At 35.3% G+C, this 22,274-nt stretch overlaps 1 protein-coding gene across 1 annotated transcript in view; it reads left to right on the top strand.

The window, feature by feature from the left end:
- DTWD2 (DTW domain containing 2) overlaps window positions 1–22,274 on the top strand; it is a 77,179-nt gene that overhangs the window by 31,269 nt on the left and 23,636 nt on the right. The window contains exon 4 of the mRNA XM_065918226.1: window positions 1,145–1,337. Coding sequence (XP_065774298.1) covers window positions 1,145–1,337 — 193 coding nt within the window. The remainder of the gene's footprint in view (window positions 1–1,144; window positions 1,338–22,274) is intronic.

Here is a 22,274-nt window from a genome sequence, read left to right on the forward strand (position 1 = left end):
TTCTTTTTCAGTTCACTTATGAAAATGCTAAGTAAGATTAGTGCCAGCACCAAGCCTAAGGAATTGACCAAAGGTTTTTCTTCCTTTATTATTTTAGCTCTATGGCTGATTCACATCAATGTATAACAAAACCCACTGAAAAATAAAAAAATTTAAAAAAAAAAAAAAAAAGAAAATAACATCATGTTAGAAGTTTATAAAAGAAATTTTTTCCTTTTTCTGAAATTATTGTTTAGAAAAGAGTTGGACTTTGTATATTAACCCTGTATACTGTGATTTTCTAAGTTTGTTTGTTAGTCATAGAAATGGTTTTGTAGATTCCCTAGAACTTTATATGTAAGTAGCATTTTATGTCATTATATATCTTCCTTTCTGTTGCTTATGCCTTTTATTTCTTTATCTTGCCTTAAGTTGCAGTAACTGGGAGTTTCAGTATGTACAATGTGTATTATGAGGGACAAAAGCCCATATCTTTACCCTGATCCTAATCTCAAGGGACATTGTTAAAGCTGATATTAACTGTATATTTCTGTAGTTCAGAGATGATACCATATATTATCTTTAATTGATTCTTTAACTTGTCTCCTTCCCCCTGAAGTTTGTTTCTTTGCTTGCAGACAGGCTGTCTTATCATTATTATATCTCTTGTGCTATAATGCTTTAACATGCATTTTTTTTTACTACCTTTTTAAAAATTCATTTATTTTTATTAGTTGGAGGCTAATTACTTTACAATATTGTAGTGGGTTTTGTCATACATTGACATGAATCAGCCATGGATTTACATGTGCTCCCCATCTCGATCCCCCCTCCCACCTCCCTCTCTACATGATCCCTCTGGGTCTTCCCAGTGCACCAGGCCCGAGCACTTGTCTCATGCATCCAACCTGGGCTGGTGATCTGTTTCACCATAGATAATATACATGTTTCGATGCTGTTCTCTCGAAACCTCTCACCTGGTTTATAATAGCCAGGACACGGAAGCAACCTAGATGCCCATCAGCAGACGAATGGATAAGGAAGCTGTGGTACATATACCCCATGGAATATTACTAACATGCATTTTTGAGAGAAGTTCAGCAAGAATAATAAAGCTTCTGTCCTCCACACAGACTAATAAAGACTTTTTATTTTAAACTTTTAGAGATCCTGAACTTTCAACTGTTTGTCAGAAGTCTGATACATTAATATTATATCCAGGGGCTGAAGCTGCTGATTTGGAAGAATTTATATTAGATTCTCCTATTTATCCTTCCACAATAATCATCATCGATGGCACGTGGAGCCAGGCTAAGGACATTTTCTACAAGAATTCCTTGTTCCGACTACCTAAACAGGTACACTAGTATTTTCAACTAGAGAAAATACAAATGTATAGTTCTATGTGTAGTATGTATTTTCTGAGAGGACACACGTATGTTGTTATATATGAATTTGATGGTATTTATATATAAGCATGTCTGCTTATATATACATGAATATATACATATTCATACATAGGTATGAATATGCTCTTATATATGTTTTATATATATGTAGAAAATTTCAGATTTGTCCTTATTTCTTAATTACTACCATCAAATTTCACCATAGTTTAGGTATTTAGATGTATTGAAAGTCTCTGAAACATTTAATCAGGACAGTCTAAAGATTATTTATTTTATGTGTATTAATGTTTTTGTTAAGAAATGTTATGTTTAAATATTTTTGGGATACTAAATTGCTTTTTTCTTATTGGAAATGACTGGATTTTTATGAAGGGTTTTTTTTTGTCATTCATGATTATAATCATATAATCATATAATGAAATCAAAGTTTAGTTTGTTGATGTAATTGATGATGATAAATTTCCTAACTGTTGAACTGTTCTTGTGTTACTAGAATGAACACTTACAGTATTCTTTTGATATATTGCCAAAGTTTATGTTTTAGTTAATGGCATTAAATTATAATTTATATATTTTTTGTACTTTTATTACAATATTTGGGAACTAATGTTCACTTCACCAAATAGAAATTTTACTATTTTTCTATGGCTTAGAATAGTTTAAATAATAGTTTTGCTCCTTAAAAGTTACATGGAGCTAACTGGTAAAACCACCTGATCCTGGTCACTTTAAAATAACTTGAAAATACTTCTTTCAAACTCTTTTATCAAAATTATTTAAGCTTTCTAGTTCTGTTTGATTTGGTTTTTAATAGCTTATCTTTTTAAGGGAACTGTTCCTTCCTCTTGGGTTAATAAATTGATCGTCTATACCTATATATTCTTAAGTATTTATTTGAATTTCTTCTGAATGTTTACTTTTTTCCTAATCTCTCTCTCTCTCACACACTCACACTTTTTCTCATGAACAGACTCAAAAAGGGTTTCCCTATTTATTGAGCTTTCAGAAGTATTAGCCTTTAGATTGTTTTAATGACTATTAAACTTTATTCTTTCTTCATTAATTTGAACTTTTCCCTGGATCTGTTTATTTCACATATTCAGATGTTTTATCCTTTTAATTTTGTAAGATTTGTGCTTACTAGTGCTATGTTTCTTTACCAATATTAGTCAGTTTCTTCTTTAATAATAAAGGAAGACTGTAATATTTCTTCTTGGTGTAATTGTCATTGTTTCCTGTGGCTTTGGATTAATGTGATTTTTGTATCTATAGCATTGATATGATTTGTTATTTGTTTTGATTTCTTTCTGTTCATGAACTACAAGGAGTTCTTAATTCTTAAGTGCTCTAACATTTTTTGTCACTATTTTATTTCTTATTCTGTTAGATCATGAAACATTGCCAACAATATTTTGAATAATTTTATGATATTTATGAGGGCAAGTACATGAAAAATTTTTACACATATTCTATGAGGATAAAAAATTTATGTTCTCTATTTACCAATGAAAGTATTTACATCTTTTTAAAGTTTGTTATTTGCAGTTTTTTCTTTAAGCTTCTATTTTTGGCATACTTAAGCTATTTTATATTGAAACAGGTATATGAAAAACTTCTATTTGTATATTTTTAATGAAATCATTCCTATATTTTCAATAGTTTTTATGTTATGTACTTTTCTATACTCTTTTTGGGTTTATACAAGCCATGCACTTAGTGAAAAATAGCCGTGAAGCCCTGATTCTGAGATTTTTGATCTCAGATTCTTTATAGTTTTCATTCCTTTTAACTAAAATGTGGGTGTGGTTTTTAGATGAAACTCAGCTAACATGTTGAATGCTTTGAATGGGCCAGTACTGTTTCCAAGTACTTTACATATATTAATCTATTTAATCTTTCCCCTGATTCCATGATGTAAGTATTGTTAATTGTATTAGTTAACTTCACTTTAGATCATATAACTACTCATAACAGAACTGTGATTTGAATCCATCTAGTTTAGAGCCACAGCCTATGGTCTTAAAGTACTGTACCACTTCTGAAATGGAAAACTTTCATCTGGAATATTTATGTATATATAATAGCTTCTGAAGGTTTATTTACCTTCTTAAGTAGTCCCTGTGTTCACAAGAACCAACTCATTGAAGGCATAGATACTGTTAGAATGTGGCACATTTCGGGTAAAATTTTATGTTTACATTCCCTTTTCCAGGGGATCTTCCCAACTCAGGGATCAAACCTAGGTCTCTGGCATTGCAGGCAGATTCTTTACTGTTCAGCCACCAGGGAACTGTGTGTTTGCATTACATTTAGTTATTTCTCAGTATAAAGAAGAAAGTTTGATGAAAGTGTTATATTTGTAAAACATTTGTGCAAATTTTTTTTTTCTTTTTTGCACGGGTATGTCATGTCTGCAACACTAAGCTTTCATTTTGTGATAACTACATCACTACCACAGAAATGAAGTACATAGTCACATTAAAAAAATTAGAAGTTATTTTAAAAATGAAAATTTACCAAAACTATTTTTCTCTTTTAAATTTAGTAGCAGATAAGGAAACAGGTAAATTAATTTTCCTAGTCCTACTATGCCATACTTTTCTATCATCTTTTTCTCTTCTTGTTTTTCCAAACTAGAAGCAAATGTAGGTAGATATATTAAATGTAGGTAGATATATTAAACCTTTAATTGGGTACCTCACAACCAGAACATAGGAGAAAATGCCTAAAAGAAACATCAGATAGGTTTAACATGGGGGAAAACATCACCATAAACTAAAGTGAAAAGGCAAATGGTTCTTGAGAAGAGTATGAATCAGAAAAAGGCTTCATAAACTTGGAGTTCCTGGAGTTCTTAAAAAAAAAGATAAAGACAGAAATCTCAAAAATGGGTCATCGGTTTAAAAACAAAGTTCACCAAATAGAATGTACTTTTAATGACATCATTACTCTAATAATCATATGATAGACAAGATACAAAGTTGTGAACTTTGATGCTGAAATAACTTCAAACTTACAGAAAAATTTCACAAATAGTACAAAGTTCTCTCAAATACCCTCAGCTGTTAACTTTATGCCATATATCACTCTGTCTTTATATAATTATGTTTTTCTAAACCTTTTGAGAGTAAGGAATAGATATTCAAGTTTTACTTTTTGGAATTGAAATTTTGCTAGCTTTAGACCAGAAAGATGATTTTTTTCCTAAATATTTTTGCTTGAAATAAAAAATAGTAATTTAAAACATGAAACAATTTGTAAAAACTCATTTTATATATCTTGAGACAGTTTCATCTTAATGTATTTTGGAAATATGAATCATTGTAAAAGCAATAATATGCATTGCTTTTTAGAGTATACAGTATTCAGCCCCAATATGTGAGTATGACTTAGAAAAGATACGTTTCTAGAAGTTGTTGCTAAAAAAACCAATGAAGTCTGCATATTTACTCTTTCTAAAAAAAGCATATAAATATATTTTGTACATAAATTATGTATGGTATATATACAATATATAAGTATATACTTCGTATATGTTCAGTTCAGTTCAGTCACTCAGTCGTGTCCGACTCTTTGCAACCCCATGAACTGCACCACACCAGGCCTCCCTGTCCATCACCAACTCCCTTCCAAGGAGTAAGCGTCTTTTAATTTCATGGCTGCAGTCACCATCTGCAGTGATTTTGGAGATCAGAAAAATAGTCTGATACTGTTTCCACTGTTTCCCCATCTATTTGCCATGAAGTGATGTATGTATATATGTATGTATTAGACATACATATATACAAACAGAAATAGGTGAGATGAATTGAAAAGTGGATTGATTTTTATTTTTTTGAAAAGTGAATTGATTTTTAAATGTTACTGTATACATATCCTTAGAAAGATAATCTAGTTATAAAATGATATTGATAATTACAGTGATTATATAGTAAGGTCTGAACTGTCTTCTGTAACAGTAAAAAATTTGCTTGTTTTTAGTATTTCTCCTATTTCTTGAAGACATTTCCTGTATATGTGATGATTTTTACTTAATTATTAACTTTGTTCCTCAGCTTTTCTGAAAGAAAATTTATTTTATTACATAGTAGACTTTCTTAGGGGCCTTGCTTTAATAGATGGCACAAGTAAATTGTATGTAATATGTCTTTCTCATGGATGACAGAAATCCAACTCAAGCTAAACAAAAGAAAGTATATAAGTCATGTTACTGGGAAACTCCAAATAGATGGGGATGGCTTCTGACTTGGCTGAATCTGGTTTTCAAGCATCTTTTGAGAGTTTGCTTCCCTTTGTGTTCTGATTTTTCTTTTGTTGTGAATGAGCTTCCTCCCTGCCATTGGAAGATGTCTGTGGGAAGCAGTCTCCCCTGATTTTATTTATCGTAATAGATAATTTATCTTCCCCAGAGTAGAATCCTGGGTTGTTCTTTCATTGGAGTTGTTGTGGATGGTGGTACCATTATTGACAGAAGTACCACAGGAATTAGGAATAACTTCCTTAGGGACCTTGGGGTGTTGCTATCAGCAGGGTGATTTAAAATCATGAATGGGCAGACCAAAAGCCCTTAAGATAACTACAGTCTACTATACACCAGTTGTTTACTTGTAAAAGCATGCTTATTTATATATTTCTTGGTTCATTCAAAGCTACTGCTCTATATAAATAGTTTAATAATTCTTTCTTGCAGTGTAGTTCACCAAGTGAAAAGTAAAAATGAAAAAGGAAGAAAATGTACATCATCTCTTGCCAGTAAGAGGTGTAGTTTAAAATAATCTCTAAATAATGTAGTTTAAGTTAATTAGGTTTTATTTCTAAATGTAATTTATTTGTCATTTCTTTTACCACCACCTCAATACACGTACACCCACATACCTGCTTTTTGCATCAGTTTGTCTTAGCTGTTATTCTTAGTTTAGTTGATCTGCTTAGTTTCTGTAGTAGTATAAATTTTTTGCTTTAAATACAAGAAAGAAAAAAATGACAAAAAGAAAACAGAAATCAAAATTAACATCCAAAGTATTGGTCTTTTCCCAAATACACAGGTGGACTTCATACTTACCTAATTGAGGAATGAAAGAATTGTAAATCAGACGCTAACTTCTGTGCTCAGTCGTGTCTGGTTCTCTTGTGACCCCATGGACTGTAGCGTGCCAGGTTCCGCTGCCGTGGGGTTTTACAGACGAGAATACTGTAGTGGGTCACTGCTTCCTCCTCCAGGGGCTCCTCCCGACCCAGAGATTGATCTTGTGTCTCCTGCATCTCCTGTGTTTTCAGGCAGATTCTTTACCATTGAGCCACCTGGGAAGCCCAATGCAAACATTAACTTGGCCTCCTTTTAATCTGAATTTCTAATATATCCAGGCCATTTGGCAATGAATGAATATCTGTTCCCTCAGAAGAATTTTACACAGGAGACTCTTGTCATTTGCTAGGAATAAATCTAAGGTGAATATGGAAATGTTTGTAGAGGATTCTGGCTTTCTTCATAAACTTATTTTCAGGGAGTGTTTGCAGATTCTTGCTTTATTGCCTTTAAAACTTTCACTAAAGCTTGATTTCTCACTTGATAATTAGAGCACTGTTGGGAGCACTCACTGGCTAAGACATTTTCGTAAAAACTTTGTCTTGTTATAGAGCTGTTAAGGACTGGCTTATGTTACATCTAATCTGTTGCCTAATTAAAATTCATTGTTATCCTTAAAATGTTTTTTATTGAGGTGTAATTATATGGGGTGCTTTCCTTGTGACTCAGCTGGTAAAGACTCTGCCTGCAATACGGGAGACCTGGGTTCAATCCCTGGGTTGGGAAGATCCCCTGGAGAAGGAAAAGGCGATCCACTCCAGTATCCTGGCCTGGAGAATTCCATGGGCTGTATAGTCCGTGGGGTTGCAAAGAGTCAGACAGGACTGAGCAACTTTCACTTCACTTTCACTGACTTGTTATATTAGTTTCAGGTGTATAGCATAATGATTCAATATTTGTATATATTGCAAAGTGCTGTCCGCAGTAAGTCTAGTTAATATCCATTCCTCTACATAGGTACAGAATTTTTTTCTTGTAATTAGGATTCTTACGATCTACTCTCTTAGCAACTTTAAAATATATAATACAGTATTCTTAACTTTAGTCATCATGCTGTACATTATATTGCTGTGACTTATTTTAGAACTGAAGTTTGCATTTTTGGTGCCCTTACCACCTCCCCCTTGCCAGCAGCAATCAATCTATTTTCTGTACCTACAAGTTCTTTTTTTTTAATTTCACATGTAAGTGAGATCATACTATTTGTTTCTCCTTTTTCTCTAACTTATTTCACTTAGCATAATGCCTTCAAGGTCCAGCAAGTTGTCACAAATTGTAGGCTATCCTTTTTTATGGCCTAATAATATTCCATTGTATACACATATATCACATTTTCTTCATCCACTCATCTGTTGATGGGTGTTTAGGTTGTTTCCTTATCTTGGTAGTAATAAATACTGCAGCAGTGAGTATGGGAGTACAGAAAGTTCTTTAAGTTAGTGTTTTCATTTTCTTGAGATTGTCTTTTTAGTTTCATGAACAATTTCATTTCTCTTTACTTCTGTCAACAGCTTTTGGAGTTGGCTGTGCTCTGCCTTCCTTCCTAGTGTGGTTCATGGACCAGTTAACAGCACTGACATCACTTCGTAGCTTGTTAGAAATGCAGAATATCAGGTTCCACCTTAGAACTACTTAGAGTCTTCATTTTACTAAGGTATTCAAGTAATTGTTTTGCAGATTAAAGTTTGAGAAGCAATGCAGCACTAAGTTCAGTTCAGTTGCTCAGTTGTGTCCGACTCTTTGCGACCTCATGAATCACAGCACGCCAGGCCTCCCTGTCCATCACAAACTCCCAGAGTTTACCCAGACTCATGCCCATCGAGTCGGTGATGCCATCCAGCCATCTCATCCTCTGTCATCCCCTTCTCCTCCTGCCTCCAATCCCTCCCAGCATCAAGGTCTTTTCCAACGAGTCAACTCTTCGCATGAGGTGGCCAAAGTATTGGTGTTTCAGCTTCAGTATCAGTCCTTCCAGTGAACACCCAGGACTGACCTCCTTTAGGATGGACTGGATGGATCTCCTTCCAGTCCAGGGGACTCTCAAGAGTCTTCTCCAACATCACAGTTCAAAAGCATCAATTCTTCGGTGCTCAGCTTTCTTGACAGTCCAACTCTCACATCCATACATGACCACTGGAAAAACCATAACCTTGACTAGATGGGCCTTTGGTGGCCAAGTAATATCTCTGCTTTTTAATATGCTATCTAGGTTTGTCGTTGCTGGGAGGGATTGGGGGCAGGAGGAGAAGGGGACGACAGAGGATGAGATGGCTGGATGGCATCACCGACTTGATGGGCGTGAGTTTGAGTAAACTCCAGGAGTTTGTGATGGACAGGGAGGTCTGGCGTGCTGCGATTCATGGGGTTGCAAAGAGTCGGACACGACTGAGCGACTGAACTGAACTGAACTAGGTTGGTCATAACTTTCCTTCCAAGGAGTAAGCATCTTTTAATTTCATGGCTGCAATCACCATCTGCAGTGATTTTGGAGCCCAGAAAAATAAAGTCTGGCACTGCTTCCACTGTCTCCCCATTTATTTCCCATGAAGTGATGGGACCAGATGCCATGATGTTAGTTTTCTGAATGTTGATCTTTAAGCCAACTTTTTCACTCTCCTCCTTCACTTTCATCAAGAGGCTTTTTAGTTCCTCTTCACTTTCTGCCATAAGGGTGGTATCATCTGCATATCTGAGGTTATTGATATTTCTCCCAGCAATCTTGATTCCAGCTTGTGCTTCTTCCAGCCCAGCGAAAAGAAATGCAAAAAAGCAAAATGGCTTTCTGAGGAGGCCTTACAAATAGCTGTGAAAAGAAGAGAAGTGAAAAGCAAAGGAGAAAAGGAAAAATATTCCCATTTGAATGCAGAGTTCCAAAGAAGAGCAAGGAGAGATAAGAAAGCCTTTCTCAGTGATCAATGCAGAGAAATAGAAGAAAACAACAGAATGGGAGAGACTAGAGATCTCTTCAAGAAAATTAGAATACCAAGGGAACATTTCATGCAAAGGTGGGCTCGATAAAGGACAGAAATGGTATGGACCTAACAGAAACAGAAGATATTAAGAAGAGGTGGCAAGAATACGCAGAAGAACTGTACAAAAAAGATCTTCACGACCCAGATAATCACGATGGTGTGATCACTCACCTAGAGCCAGACATCCTGGAATGTGAAGTCAACTGGGCCTTAGGAAGCATCACTATGAACAAAACTAGTGGAGGTGATGGAACTCCAGTTGAGCTATTTCAACTCCTAAAAGATGATGCTGTGAAAGTGCCGCACTCAATATGCCAGCAAATTTGGAAAATGCAGCACTAGATATTTTTAAATTGAGATATAACTCATAATCTTAAAATTTACCCCTTTAAGTGTACAATTCAGTGCTCGCTTTGGCAGCACATATACTAAAGTGTACAATTCAGTGGATTTTAGTGTGTGTATATATATATCTCAGTGGATTTTAGTGTGTGTGTGTATATATATATACACACACACACATATATATATATATATCTTGTGCAGCTATCCTTTTTCCATAGTATTTTCCACATTCTGGAGTTTCTTGCCCCTGAAAACATCTGTACCCATTAGCAGTCATTGTACCCTTTCCTCCATTTCCAAGTCCAGGTAAAGAGTAATCTACTTTTTCTCTGTTTGTAGTTTTGCTTATTCTGGACACACCCTATAAATGGAGTTATGTAATATGTAGTCTTTTGTGTCTGATTTCTTTGACTTAGGCATGGATCCTTCAAAGTTTATCTATGTTGTAGCATGTATCAGCCCTTCATTCTTTTTTTATGGCTAAATAGTATACCACTGTATGCATATACATTTTGTTTATCATTCATCTATTGATGGACTTTCTACTTTTTGGCTGTTGTGAATAATGCTGTTACGTGCAAGTTTTGTATGTGAATACCTGTTCTGTGTTCTTTTGGGTATATACCTAAAAGTGGCATTGTTGAGTCATTTAGTAACTCTGTTTTTATTTTTTTGAGGACCTGCCATACTGTTTTCCAAACAGCTACACTGTTTTACATTTCCTCTACCCAATTCAATTTCTCCATCTCCTGGCTGCCACTAGTTATGCCCTCCCTCCCTTTTTAAGTTTTGGCCACCATGGTTGGTATCTCACTGTGGAGTTTTTTGTTTCTTTGTTTTTGAAATATTTACTTCTTTGTTTGACTGCATCAAGCCTTAGTTGTGACAGGCGGGATCATTTGTTGTGGTGCCCTTTCTAGTTGTGGTTCATCAGCTTAATTGTTCTGTGACATGTGGAATCTTAGTGTTCTGACAGGGACTGGACCTGTGTTCCCTGCATTGCAAGGTGGATTCTTAACTGCTGAATTACCAGGGAAGTCCCTCAGTATGGTTTTGGTTTGTGTTCCCTAGTGATTTATATGTTGAGCATCTTTTTATGTGCTTATTTGTCATTCATTTGTATATCTTTTTTTTTTTTTTGAGAAATAACTCAAATCCTTTGCTGATTTTTAAATCTAGTTCTCTCTATTATTGTGTTGTAAGTGTTCTGTATATATTCTGTAGGATAACACCTTACCGGATTTGTGACTTGCAAATATTTTCTTTCATTCTTTGGATTGTCTAAATTTACTTTCTTGATTGTGTTCTTTGTTAAAAAAAAAAAAAAAACCTTTTAATTTTGTCGAAGTTCAGTTTATCTGCCTAGCTATCTATCTAGGTTTATTGACTACTAAATATTTTAACACTCAAAGGGAAAAATGTAAAGAATCAAATATTGGAGGTTATGAGTATAAAATAAAAGGAAAGTTCAAATTTGGAATAAGTACTTAAGTTTCCCTGGGTACCAAATGCTAGAAATATTTTCTGAAGTCAAAAAGCTGTTACTCTCTTCTTTACTAATATGATTGTACTTTCCAGACATTCTATCTTGATTATTATATCTCACTTTTCTAAATACAAATATTAACTCATTTGATTTTCATAATGATTTCATAAGGAAGATGTTATTAGGATTTCTATTTTGTAAAAGTAGAAACTGAGACACAGAGATGCTTAGTAATGTCACATAGCTAGTAAGTGGTGGAACTAGTAAAGAGTTCTAACATTTTTCAAGTTCATATATAAAAATATGCTGTTATTAAGAGATTGAAAGACTAATTCCTAATCTTAATCACAGAGAAGGATAGAGAAGATTGTGTGAGAACATGTTAGAATGGGTTAGGGTTGGTTTGGAAAATTACGGAGCAATTTGGGTAAGCATCTAATACCATACTAGTGTGTTTTTGAGGTATTTTATCTCTGGGGATTCAGTAAATAGTCTTCATTTTTGTTGCTTTAAATTAGACTTGTCTGTATACTTCTTACATATATTTTATATACCCTTCTTATGAGAGTTACACAGTTTCCCATATCTTGGTGGTAATTATCAGCTAACATGGTGTCATTTGTCAGTGAGATATTGAGAAGTTTTATTATGGCCTACACGTTGTTTGTATCTCTTGGACAACTCTTTAAATCTGTGAAAAGATATTTCATAAACTATGTATTTGAAGGAGGAGAGGGAAACTGATGGTTGCTTATTTGTGTGGTAAGCATGGGGCCTGTTAGCTGCTGAAACAAATCAGTGGTTAAAGCCAGAGTTGATATTCTTTGCCTTCCTTCTAGGTCACTCTATAACTGCAGTTCCCTCCTCACATCCTCAGGTATTTAGAATGGAGAGTATATTGTATTTGCTTCCCATTTTTTTTTTCCTGTGCTTGTATATAATACAACAGCATGTCATTACTTCCATGGCGTGTGCATTATTCAAACATCCTTTAACCTTGATGCCAGGGCTCTGTGCTCAAAAAGCCCTGAGTGTGCAGAAACATGAATATATTCACAGGACATTGTCTCCCAATCCTGCAGATTTAAATTCTGAGCTTTAAGTTTCATATATAAGGCTTATAACAAGGGTATTCCCAGAAGAAATGATAGTCAGGCAGCCTGTGGCATTTTGTTGTAGCAGCCTGAACTGACCAAGACAGATGTCAGTGAAGTAACTTGGAGAAATTCCCACATGAAAGGAAACAATGAGAATGTAGTGTATCTTACATTGTCATCCAGTAAAGCTATTTCAGTTTCTTATTCATTGTTACGATGGAGTGGTAACTTCCAGGCTCCTTATATTGAGAACTTGAAACAGGAAGAGGAACTGTAGGTTGCCTGTTCACTTTGTTGATTGTGTCCTTTGATGCACAGAAATTTAGAAGTTCATTGTGGTCCTATTTATTTCTCTTTTGTATTCTTTGCTTTTGGTGTCATTCCCGAGAAACAATCGCCAAATCTAATGTCATTAAGCTTTTCTCCATATTTACTTCTAGGAGGTTTTTAATTTCAGATCTTATGTTTAGGTCTTTAATACATTTTGATCTAATTTTTGTATATTTTGTAAGATAACATCTAATTTTATTCTTTTGCATGTGGACATCCAGTTTTTCCAACACCATTTATTGAAGAACTATCTATTCTTGATTTTCCTAATCACCTTTATCTCATTGTCTTCTTATATTTAAATAATTCTTCTCAAGTCTTTTTTGTGTGTGTGTGTGTTTTTTCCTTTAGTATCTGTTCCGCTTCTTAGAGTATGATGGTGTATTTGTTCCTTTTTCTGTAATAGTTTTAGTATTTTTACTTCTGTCTTATGTTTTATTTTTAGTATTATTCCTCCTATCTTGTGTTTTTCCTTTTCTCTTATATATTGTTTCCTAAATTTAATGTTTAGTCTTGATAAGAGATTAGTTGTGGTCTAAATTTAATGTTTAATCTTGACAAGAGATTAGTTGTGGTCTAAATTTTCTATTGTGGGTTAAATTGTCTCGTGTGCTGATTAATCAGTTGTTTATATGTTTGTTCATTTGTGTACTTATTCATTTTCTCAGTAAATCATTCTTACAGCAAAAATCTATTGGATGCTTACTGTATTTGATCATCTACTCTGATTGAACTCTGTTTTACTAGTGAACTAGAGCAGACCTGATCTCCGTCTTTATGGAGCTTACAGTTTAGAGATAGTGATAATAATTTATTAGAAAGTCACAAACAATTAATGGCAGTTGTCTTCCTGGGGCCCCTTGCGCCTGTACAGCCTCTCTTTTTTAAAAATTTTGGCTGTAGGGTTTATTGCATTGGTTTTGGGCTACTTTTTTTTAAAGCTAACTTTGCTTGGGATATGGGCATCCTATCAGGGCCTATTCTTTAAACAAACATGGTGATAACAGAACCTCAGTTTACCTGGGAGCATTGTCTTATAACTTGGCTTATAGCTTTGGGAATTAGGTAGAAAGAGGATGCAGGGTTATTACCTTTCTGTATAAAATACTGTTACATTGAAGATAATTTACCTCATAGTTTGGATATCTTAACACATAAGGTATGGTATTTAATATAGGATAAAAAGACATTAAAAGAAACAAATACCCTTTAAAAGTGCATGTAATTTAGAAAACTTTTTATTTAAAATGCTTAATTGAAGATTATGTTTATAGTTTTATTTCATTTTGCAAAAACATCATTGCCGGGAGTTACCCGAATCCTGCTTATTTAACTTATATGTAGAGTACATTATGTGAAATGCCAGGCTGGATGGAGCACAAGCTGGAATCAAGATTGCCGGGAGAAATATCATAAACTTCAGATGTGCAGATGATACCACCCTTATGGCAGAAATCATAGAAGAATTAAAGAGCCTCTTGATGAAAGTGAAAGAGTTGGCTTAAAACTCAACATTCAGAAAACTAAGATCATGGCATCTGGTTCCATTACTTCATGGCAAGTAGATGGGGAAACAATGGAAACAGTGACAGACTTTATTTTTTGGGGCTCCAAAAATACTGGAGATGGTGATTGCAGCCATGAAATTAAAAGATGCTTGCCCTTGGAAGAAACGCTATGACCAACCTAGACAGCATATTAAAAAAGAGACATTACTTTGCTTGTTGTTTTCAGGTCTTGACAATTATAAACAAAGTGCTGTAAGCATTAATTACCAATCTTTGTATGGATGTGTGCTTTCTTTTCTCTTGCTTTTACTCAGGAGTATGTATGTTTTCACCTAGATGGATCTTTCCTGCAGTGTCAAAGATCGGTTGATTTAAAATTTGAAAATTTGAAGGAACTTTTATTTAGCCTTAGATGACTCATGTGATAAAAGAGACACAGTCCAGTTAATACTTTGGATGAAAAATACTTTGGGTAAGCTCAAATGTAGGAAGAAAGGTTGTCAATTTGTAATCTAAAAAAATTGAACTCAAGGCTTAGATGCTGTTTGAATCTTTCAAATCTGTCAAAGAGTTTCATCTAAATATGAAAAATTTAGTTTACATCATGTAGATAGTGCACCAGTTATGGTAGGTAAAAAATTCAGACTTACTGGATTTTTCGAGTAAAAGTATTGCTTCCTTTATTGCTTCATTTCGTCATATTATATGCATTGAAATTATTTGTACCTTGGTTTTCTGAAACAGTCTCTCTAAAAAGTGTCATGGATACAATTATAAAAAATAATTGTGTACATTTATGCAAATTGTGTATATTTATGCAAATGAAAGTGGGGAAAACCACTAGATCATTAAGGTATGACCTAAATCAAATCCCTTATGATTATATAGTGGAAGTTAGAAATAGATTTAAGGGACTAGATCTGATAGACAGAGTGCCTGATGAACTATGGATGGAGGCTCATGACATAGTACAGGAGACAGGGATCAAGAGGATCCCCAAGAAAAAGAAATGCAAAAAGGCAAAGTGGCTGTCTGAGGAGGCCTTACAAATAGCTGTGAAAAGAAGAGAAACGAAAAGCAAAGAGAAAAGGAAAGATATAAACATCTGAATGCAGAGTTCCAAACAATAGCAAGGAGAGATAAGAAAGCCTTCTTCAAAGATCAGTGCAAAGAAATAGAGGAAAACAACAGAATGGGAAAGACTAGAGATCTCTTCAAGAAAATTAGAGAAAGGGAACATTTCATGCAAAGATGGGTTTGATAAAGGACAGAAATGCTATGGACCTAACAGAAACAGAAGATTTTAAGAAGAGGTGGCAAGAATACACAGAAGAACTATACAAAAAAGATCTTCATGACCCAGATAATTACAAGGGTGTGATCACTCACCTAGAGCCAGACATCTTGGAATGTGAAGTCAAGTGGGCCTTAGGAAGCATCACTACGAACAAAGCTAGTGGAGGTGATGGAATTCCAGTTGAGCTACTTCAAATCCTAAAAGATGATGCTGTGAAAGTGCTGCACTCAATATGCCAGCAAATTTGGAAAACTCAGCAGTGGTCACAGGACTGGAAAAGGTCAGTTTTCATTCCAATCCCAAAGATAGGCAATGCCAAAGAATGCTCAAACTACCACACAATGGCACTCGTCTCACATGCTAGTACAGTAATGCTTAAAATTCTACAAGCCAGTCTTCAGCAGTGTGTGAACCGTGGGCTTCCAGATGTTCAAGCTGGTTTTAGAAAAGGCAGAGGAACCAGAGATCAAATTGCCAACATCCGCTGGATCATTGAAAAAGAAAGAGCGTTCCAGAAAAACATCTATTTCTGCTTTATTGACTATGCCAAAGCCTTTGACTGTGTGGATCACAATAAACTGTGGAAAATTCTGAAAGAGATGGGAATACCAGACCACCTGACCTGCCTCTTGAGAAACCTATATGCAGGTCAGGAAGCAACAGTTAGAACTGGACATGGAACAACAGACTGGTTCCAAATAGGAAAAGGAGTACGTCAAGGCTGTATATTGTCACCCTGCTTATTAAACTTACATGCAGAGTACATCATGAGAGACACTGGGCTGGATGAAGCACAAGCAGGAATGGCAGAAAGTGAAGAAGAACTAAGGAACTTCTTGATGAAAGTGAAAGAGGAGAGTGAAAAAGTTGGCTTAAAGCTCAACGTTCAGATAACTTAAGATCATGGCATCTGGTCCCATCACTTCATGGCAAATAGATGGGGAAACAGTGGAAACAGTGGCTGACTTTATTGTTTTGGGCTCCAAAATCACTGCAGATGGTGATTGCAGCAATGAAATTAAAAGATGCTTACTCCTTGGAAGAAAATTTATGACCAACCTAGATAGCATATTAAAAAGCAGAGGCATTACTTTGCCAACAAAGGTCTGTCAACAAAGTTCTAGTCAAGGCTATGGTTTTTCCAGTGGTCCAAATGGATGTGAGAGTTGGACTATAAAGAAAGCTGATCGCTGAAGAATTGATGCTTTTGAACTGTGATGTTAGAGAAGACTCTTGAGAGTCCCTTGGACTGCAAGGAGATCCAACCAGTCCATCCTAAAGGAGATCAGTCCTGGGTATTCATTGGAAGGACTGATGTTGAAGCTGAAACTCCAGTACTCTGGCCACCTGATGCGAAGAGCTGACTCACTGGAAAAGACCCCCAGGAAAGACTGAGGGCAGGAGGAGAAGGGGATGACAGAGGATGAAATGGTTGGTTGGCATCACCGACTCAATGGACATGAGTTTGGGTAAACTCCTGGAGTTGGTGATGGACAGGGAGGCCTGGCGTGCTGTGGTTCATGGGGTTGCAAAGAGTCAGACACATCTGAATGACTGAACTGAACTGAACTGATGCATATGTTATAAATTATCAGTGGTTTATGGAAAGAAATACAAGACAATGGATTTAATCTTCTTTTAATTTGCCAGTGCTTATTGGTTGCAGAAGGGTTTTATAAGGAATTTTCTGTACTGTGAACGCCAAGTCAAAATGTATGTCATGGTTCAACAATCAAAAACAAACAACAATGGCATTGCGATTTAAATTTAAATTTTTTCACCAGTATTAGGAATGGAATACTATAGGAGAAAATTGAAGAATGCTTTGTAGTTTTCAATTCCGTTTCTTTGAATTTGGCTTTTAAAAACTGAGTTGACCCAAGGCTTAGTGAACTTACTCACTAGGCAGTCATAGCTTTTAAACTTACATGCTTTTGCATTAAGCAAAAATTCATTTAAACAATATCATTCTGTCAACATGCATGAGAATACTAAAGGAATGTGTTTATATGGTACATGATTGTGTTATTGGAAAATTGAAGTATGTTTGGAACAACTTAGATATGTGAACTACTTTTTAGACTCTACTTCATTAAATGGAAATACAGATTAACAATGTATAATTTAAATTTAGCCTCCTAATTAAGTGTTATGTATACAATGTATTTTAAGGACTTGTTTTTAGGAAAAGAATATAAAATCTCACCTTTCATAGTGACTACATGTTAAAATATTAGTTTGTTTCAGATCTTGTTGGTTGAGTAAAATATATCATTAAAATTAAATTCATCTCTTTCCTTTTCCTTTAAATATGCAGCTATTTGAAAATTTAACATTACATATGTAACTTGAAATACATTTTTATTAGACAGCATGGAGCTAGATTATTACTACTGTTTTGTTTTGCTTAACAGTTTGTGGATGTCTTCTGGATGGTTGAAGTTAAGAGAAGTTTGAGATAAGGGCTTTTTGGTCTTAATTGAATCACTAGTAATTCCTTGGTCATGCAGGTCGCTTCAGTGACTGAAAGAACGTGAAAATGAAAGTCACTCTGTCATGTCCGACTCTTTGTGACCCCATGGGCTAGACAGTCCATGGAATTTTCCAGGCCAGAATACTGGAGTGAGAAGCCTTTCCCTTCTCCAGGGGATCTTCCCAATCCAGGAATCGAACCCAGGTCTCCTGCATTGCATGTAGATTCTTTACCAGCTGAGCCACCAGCGAAGACCAAGAATAGTGGAGTGGGTAGCCTGTCCCTTCTCCAGTGAATCTTCCTGACCCAGCTATCGAACCAGGGTCTCCTGCATTACAGGTAGCTTCTTTACCAACCTAGATATCAGGAAAGATAAATATATTATATATGTTATAATGCATTTTATAATGATCCAGTGGATTTTACTCGGTTGTGATATGTAAAAGTATCTAATAATGTGAAACGAATTTGTGTTTATATATATTAATTTCTTTAACTTCTAGTAAGCCATATTATGATACTGATGACATTTAAGCCTCTAATTGCCTGCACTCTTTCAGGCGAGTACATTATTCAGAGATGCTTTGCATAGTCCCAGTTCCACAGTTTAGGGTGGAATGTGAGTGGCAGTGGATGCATTGTAGACTTCCTTGCAACAGCTGTCATGGTTGGCAAAGGTAATGCTGGAGAAGCACTGCATTAAATTGGCCCAGTGGATACAATTAATTCAGAGAAAGAAGAGCCGTTTCCATAGCAGGCATGCTTGGCATAGTTTGGCAGCTGGTATGATTATGTGCCTCAATTACAGGGCATTGTTGGTAACACTTTCTCTGTTTATAAAGTGATGTGGATGGTGTAGTTGAAACAGATAGTTAAAAAATACTTGACCTTCTAACACTTTGCCATACTAATAATGAAAATAATTAAAAAGAAGAATCAGGAGAATTTTTTATAGATTTGGGAAACAATTTGAATACAAATGGAAAATTGTAGCCAAACTTAGAAGAAAGAAGACATATTAAAATATTTTTTTATTGCATCTAGAGATTAGTAATGAAATCTCATTATCGATAAAATTGTTATATAAATATGTAAGGATGTTACCCTACAAAATTTCACATTTAGCTCTCCATGTATTTTTGTTCTATTATTTTACCTGATTAATAATAGTATACTGGATATGTTTTTTTCCCTTCATAAGTTAATTTATTTTAGTTGGAGACTAATTACAATATTGTAGTGGTTTTTGCCATACATTCAATGAATCAGCCATGGTTGTACATGTGTCCCCTATCCTGAACCCCCCTCCCACCTCCCCCCCATCCCATCCCTCAGGGTTGTCCCAGTGCAGTGAACCTGAGTGCCCTGTCTCATGCATAGGACCTGGACTGGCGATCTATCGCACATATGGTAACGTACATGTTTCAATGCTGTTCTCTCAAATCATCCCACCCTCCCCTTCTCCCACAGAGTCCAAAAGTCTGACTTACTTCACTCTGTATAATAGGCTCCAGTTTGGTCCACCTCATTAGCTGCTGCTGCTGCTACTGCTAAGTTGCTTCAGTGATATCCGACTCTGCAACCCCATAGACGGCAGCCCACCAGACTCCCCCATCCCTGGGACTCTCCAGGCAAGAACACTGGAGTGGGTTGCCATTTCCTTCTCCAGTGCAAGAAAGGGAAAAGTGAAAGTGAAATCACTCAGTCGTATCTGACTCTTAGCGACCCCATGGAGTGCAGCTTACCAGGCTCCTCTTTCCATGGATTTCCCAGGCAAGAGTACTGTAGTGGGTTGCCATTGCCTTCTCCCCACCTTATTAGAACTGATTCAAATACATTCTTTTTAAAAGCTGAGTAATATTCCATTGTGTATATGTACCACAGCTTTCTTATCCATTCATCTGCCGATGGACATCTAGGTTGCTTCCATGTTCTAGCTATTGTTAACAGTGCTTCAGTGAACATTGGGGTACACGTATCTCTTTCTGTTCTGGTTTCCTCAGTGCGTATGCCAAGCAGTGGGATTGCTGGGTCATATGGCAGTTCTATTTCTAGTTTTTTAAGGAATCTTCACACTGTTCTCCGTAGTGGCTGTACTAGTTGACATTCCCACCAACAGTATAAGAGGGTTCCCTTTTCTCCGCACCCTCTCCAGCATTTATTGTTCATAGACGTTTTGATGGCAGCCATTCTGACCAGCGTGAGATGGTACCTCCTTGTGGTTTTGATTTGCATTTCTCTGAAAATGAGTGATGTTGAGCATTTTTTCATGTGTTAGCCATCTGTATGTCTTCTCTGAAGAAATGTCTGTTTAGTTCTTTGGCCCATTTTTTGACTGGGTTGTTTGTTTTTCTGGTATTGAGCTACATGTATATTTTTTAGATTAATTCTTTGTCAGTTGCTTCGTTTGCTTTTATTTTCTCCCATTCTGAAGGCTGTCTTTTCACCTTGCTTATGGTTTCCTGCATTGTGCAAAAGCTTTTAAGTTTAATTAGGTCCCATTTGTTTATTTTTGCTTTTATTTCCAATATTCTGGGAAGTGGGTCATAGAGGATTCTGTTGTGATTTATGTCAGAGAGTGTTTGCCTATGTTTTCATCTAGGAGTTTTATAGTTTCTTGTCTTACATTTAGATCTTTAATCCGTTTTGAGTTTATTTTTGTGTATGTGTTAGAAAGTGTTCTAGTTTCATTCTTTTACAAGTGGTTGACCAGTTTTCCCAGCACCACTTGTTCAAGAGATTGTCTTTTCTCCATTGTATATTCTTGCCAGCTTTGTCAAAGATGAGGTGTCCACAGGTGTGTGGATTTATCTCTGGACTTTCTATTTTGTTCCATTGGTCTATATTTCTGTCTTTGTGCCAGTACCGTACTGTCTTGATGACTGTAGCTTTGTAGGATAGTCTGAAGTCAGGCAGGTTGATTTCTCCAGTTCCATTCTTCTTTCTCAAGATTGCTTTGGCTATTTGAGGTTTTTCGTATTTCCATACAAACTGTGAATAATAGTAATATAATATATACGTTTTTAAAAATACTTTCTGCCTTTTCCTTCATTTGGCATATGAATTAAGGAAGGTAATTCATGTAATTAAGGCTCAAAACTTGTGAAATTGGGATTTTGCATTTTGATAACTTGCTATAATTTATATCCTAAGGGTTACGTTCTACCTAAAAAGTGAGGTCCACCAGTTTTTAAAGACACCTAGAAATTTAAAAGAATTAATTCAAAATCTAACAACTTTAGAGTTTATAAAATATGAATTACTGAAGAGTAGATACAAGGCTGTCTTCTTAGAAATTTATAGTACCTTGCTTAATGGAATGGTTGGCACAGGCCTCATGGCATATATCAGCCCAGACTCTTGACGTCATACTGCCTGGCTTTATACTTGGCTCCACAACTTACTTACCATTTGACATGACAGGTTACCTCTGCTCTTAGAGTCTTCATTTGGAAAATAAAAATAATAATATCATTTACATAATAGATTGTTGTGACATTCAAATGAGATAACACGCACAAAGCATTTAGCATAGCTCCTGGCTTATAGTGTGTACCTACTAAGTATTATTTACTGATAATATATATAATGTCATTGACTAACTAGGGCTTGCCCAAGTCATTTACTTTTTTCTTAGCTAATAACTTTGCTTCATATTACCAGATAGTAACAGAATGTAGAATATATTTCTGAAGCTACAGGATCTTGAGTTTCAGTAGACAACTGAGTTAAGTTCTTAATACTTTCTGGAAAAATTGTATTTTTTAAGGGATACATTTTAGTCTTAGCAATGATTTAATCACTTTCTTGCATCACAGTAATTAAATAATTGTTGAAAAGACTATAATTATAATTCATGTTTAGGAATTTAATTTTTTATAAAAGTAATGTATTCACATGGCTGAAAATTTAAAAGATATGAAAGAGTTTAGAGTCATAAATCTTCCTCCTGCCTCTATACCCCATATACCCTTTTACCATTCCCAAAGGTAACCAATATGTCAAGTTCTTGTGTATTTTTCCAGGTCATTTTATTTATATACAACTAAATCCTCCCTTTCCTCAATATGTGGTAGATACCTGCTGCTCTGATCCTTACTTTTTTCATTTAACAAGTTATTTTAGGACTTATTTGTATCTGTAGGTAAATAGCTTCTGTATTTATTTTAACAGCCTTGCTTCTTAGGTATGGATGTATGTAGTTTATTAACGATGTTAAATTATGCTTCCTTTGTCATTTGTCTTTCTTATTCAGTTTTTTCCTTAATTTTCTGGCAATAACTTTGTATGGG

The sequence above is a fragment of the Muntiacus reevesi genome, chromosome 1 (assembly GCF_963930625.1).
Source record: "Muntiacus reevesi chromosome 1, mMunRee1.1, whole genome shotgun sequence".
Classification (NCBI taxonomy): Eukaryota; Metazoa; Chordata; class Mammalia; order Artiodactyla; family Cervidae; genus Muntiacus; species Muntiacus reevesi.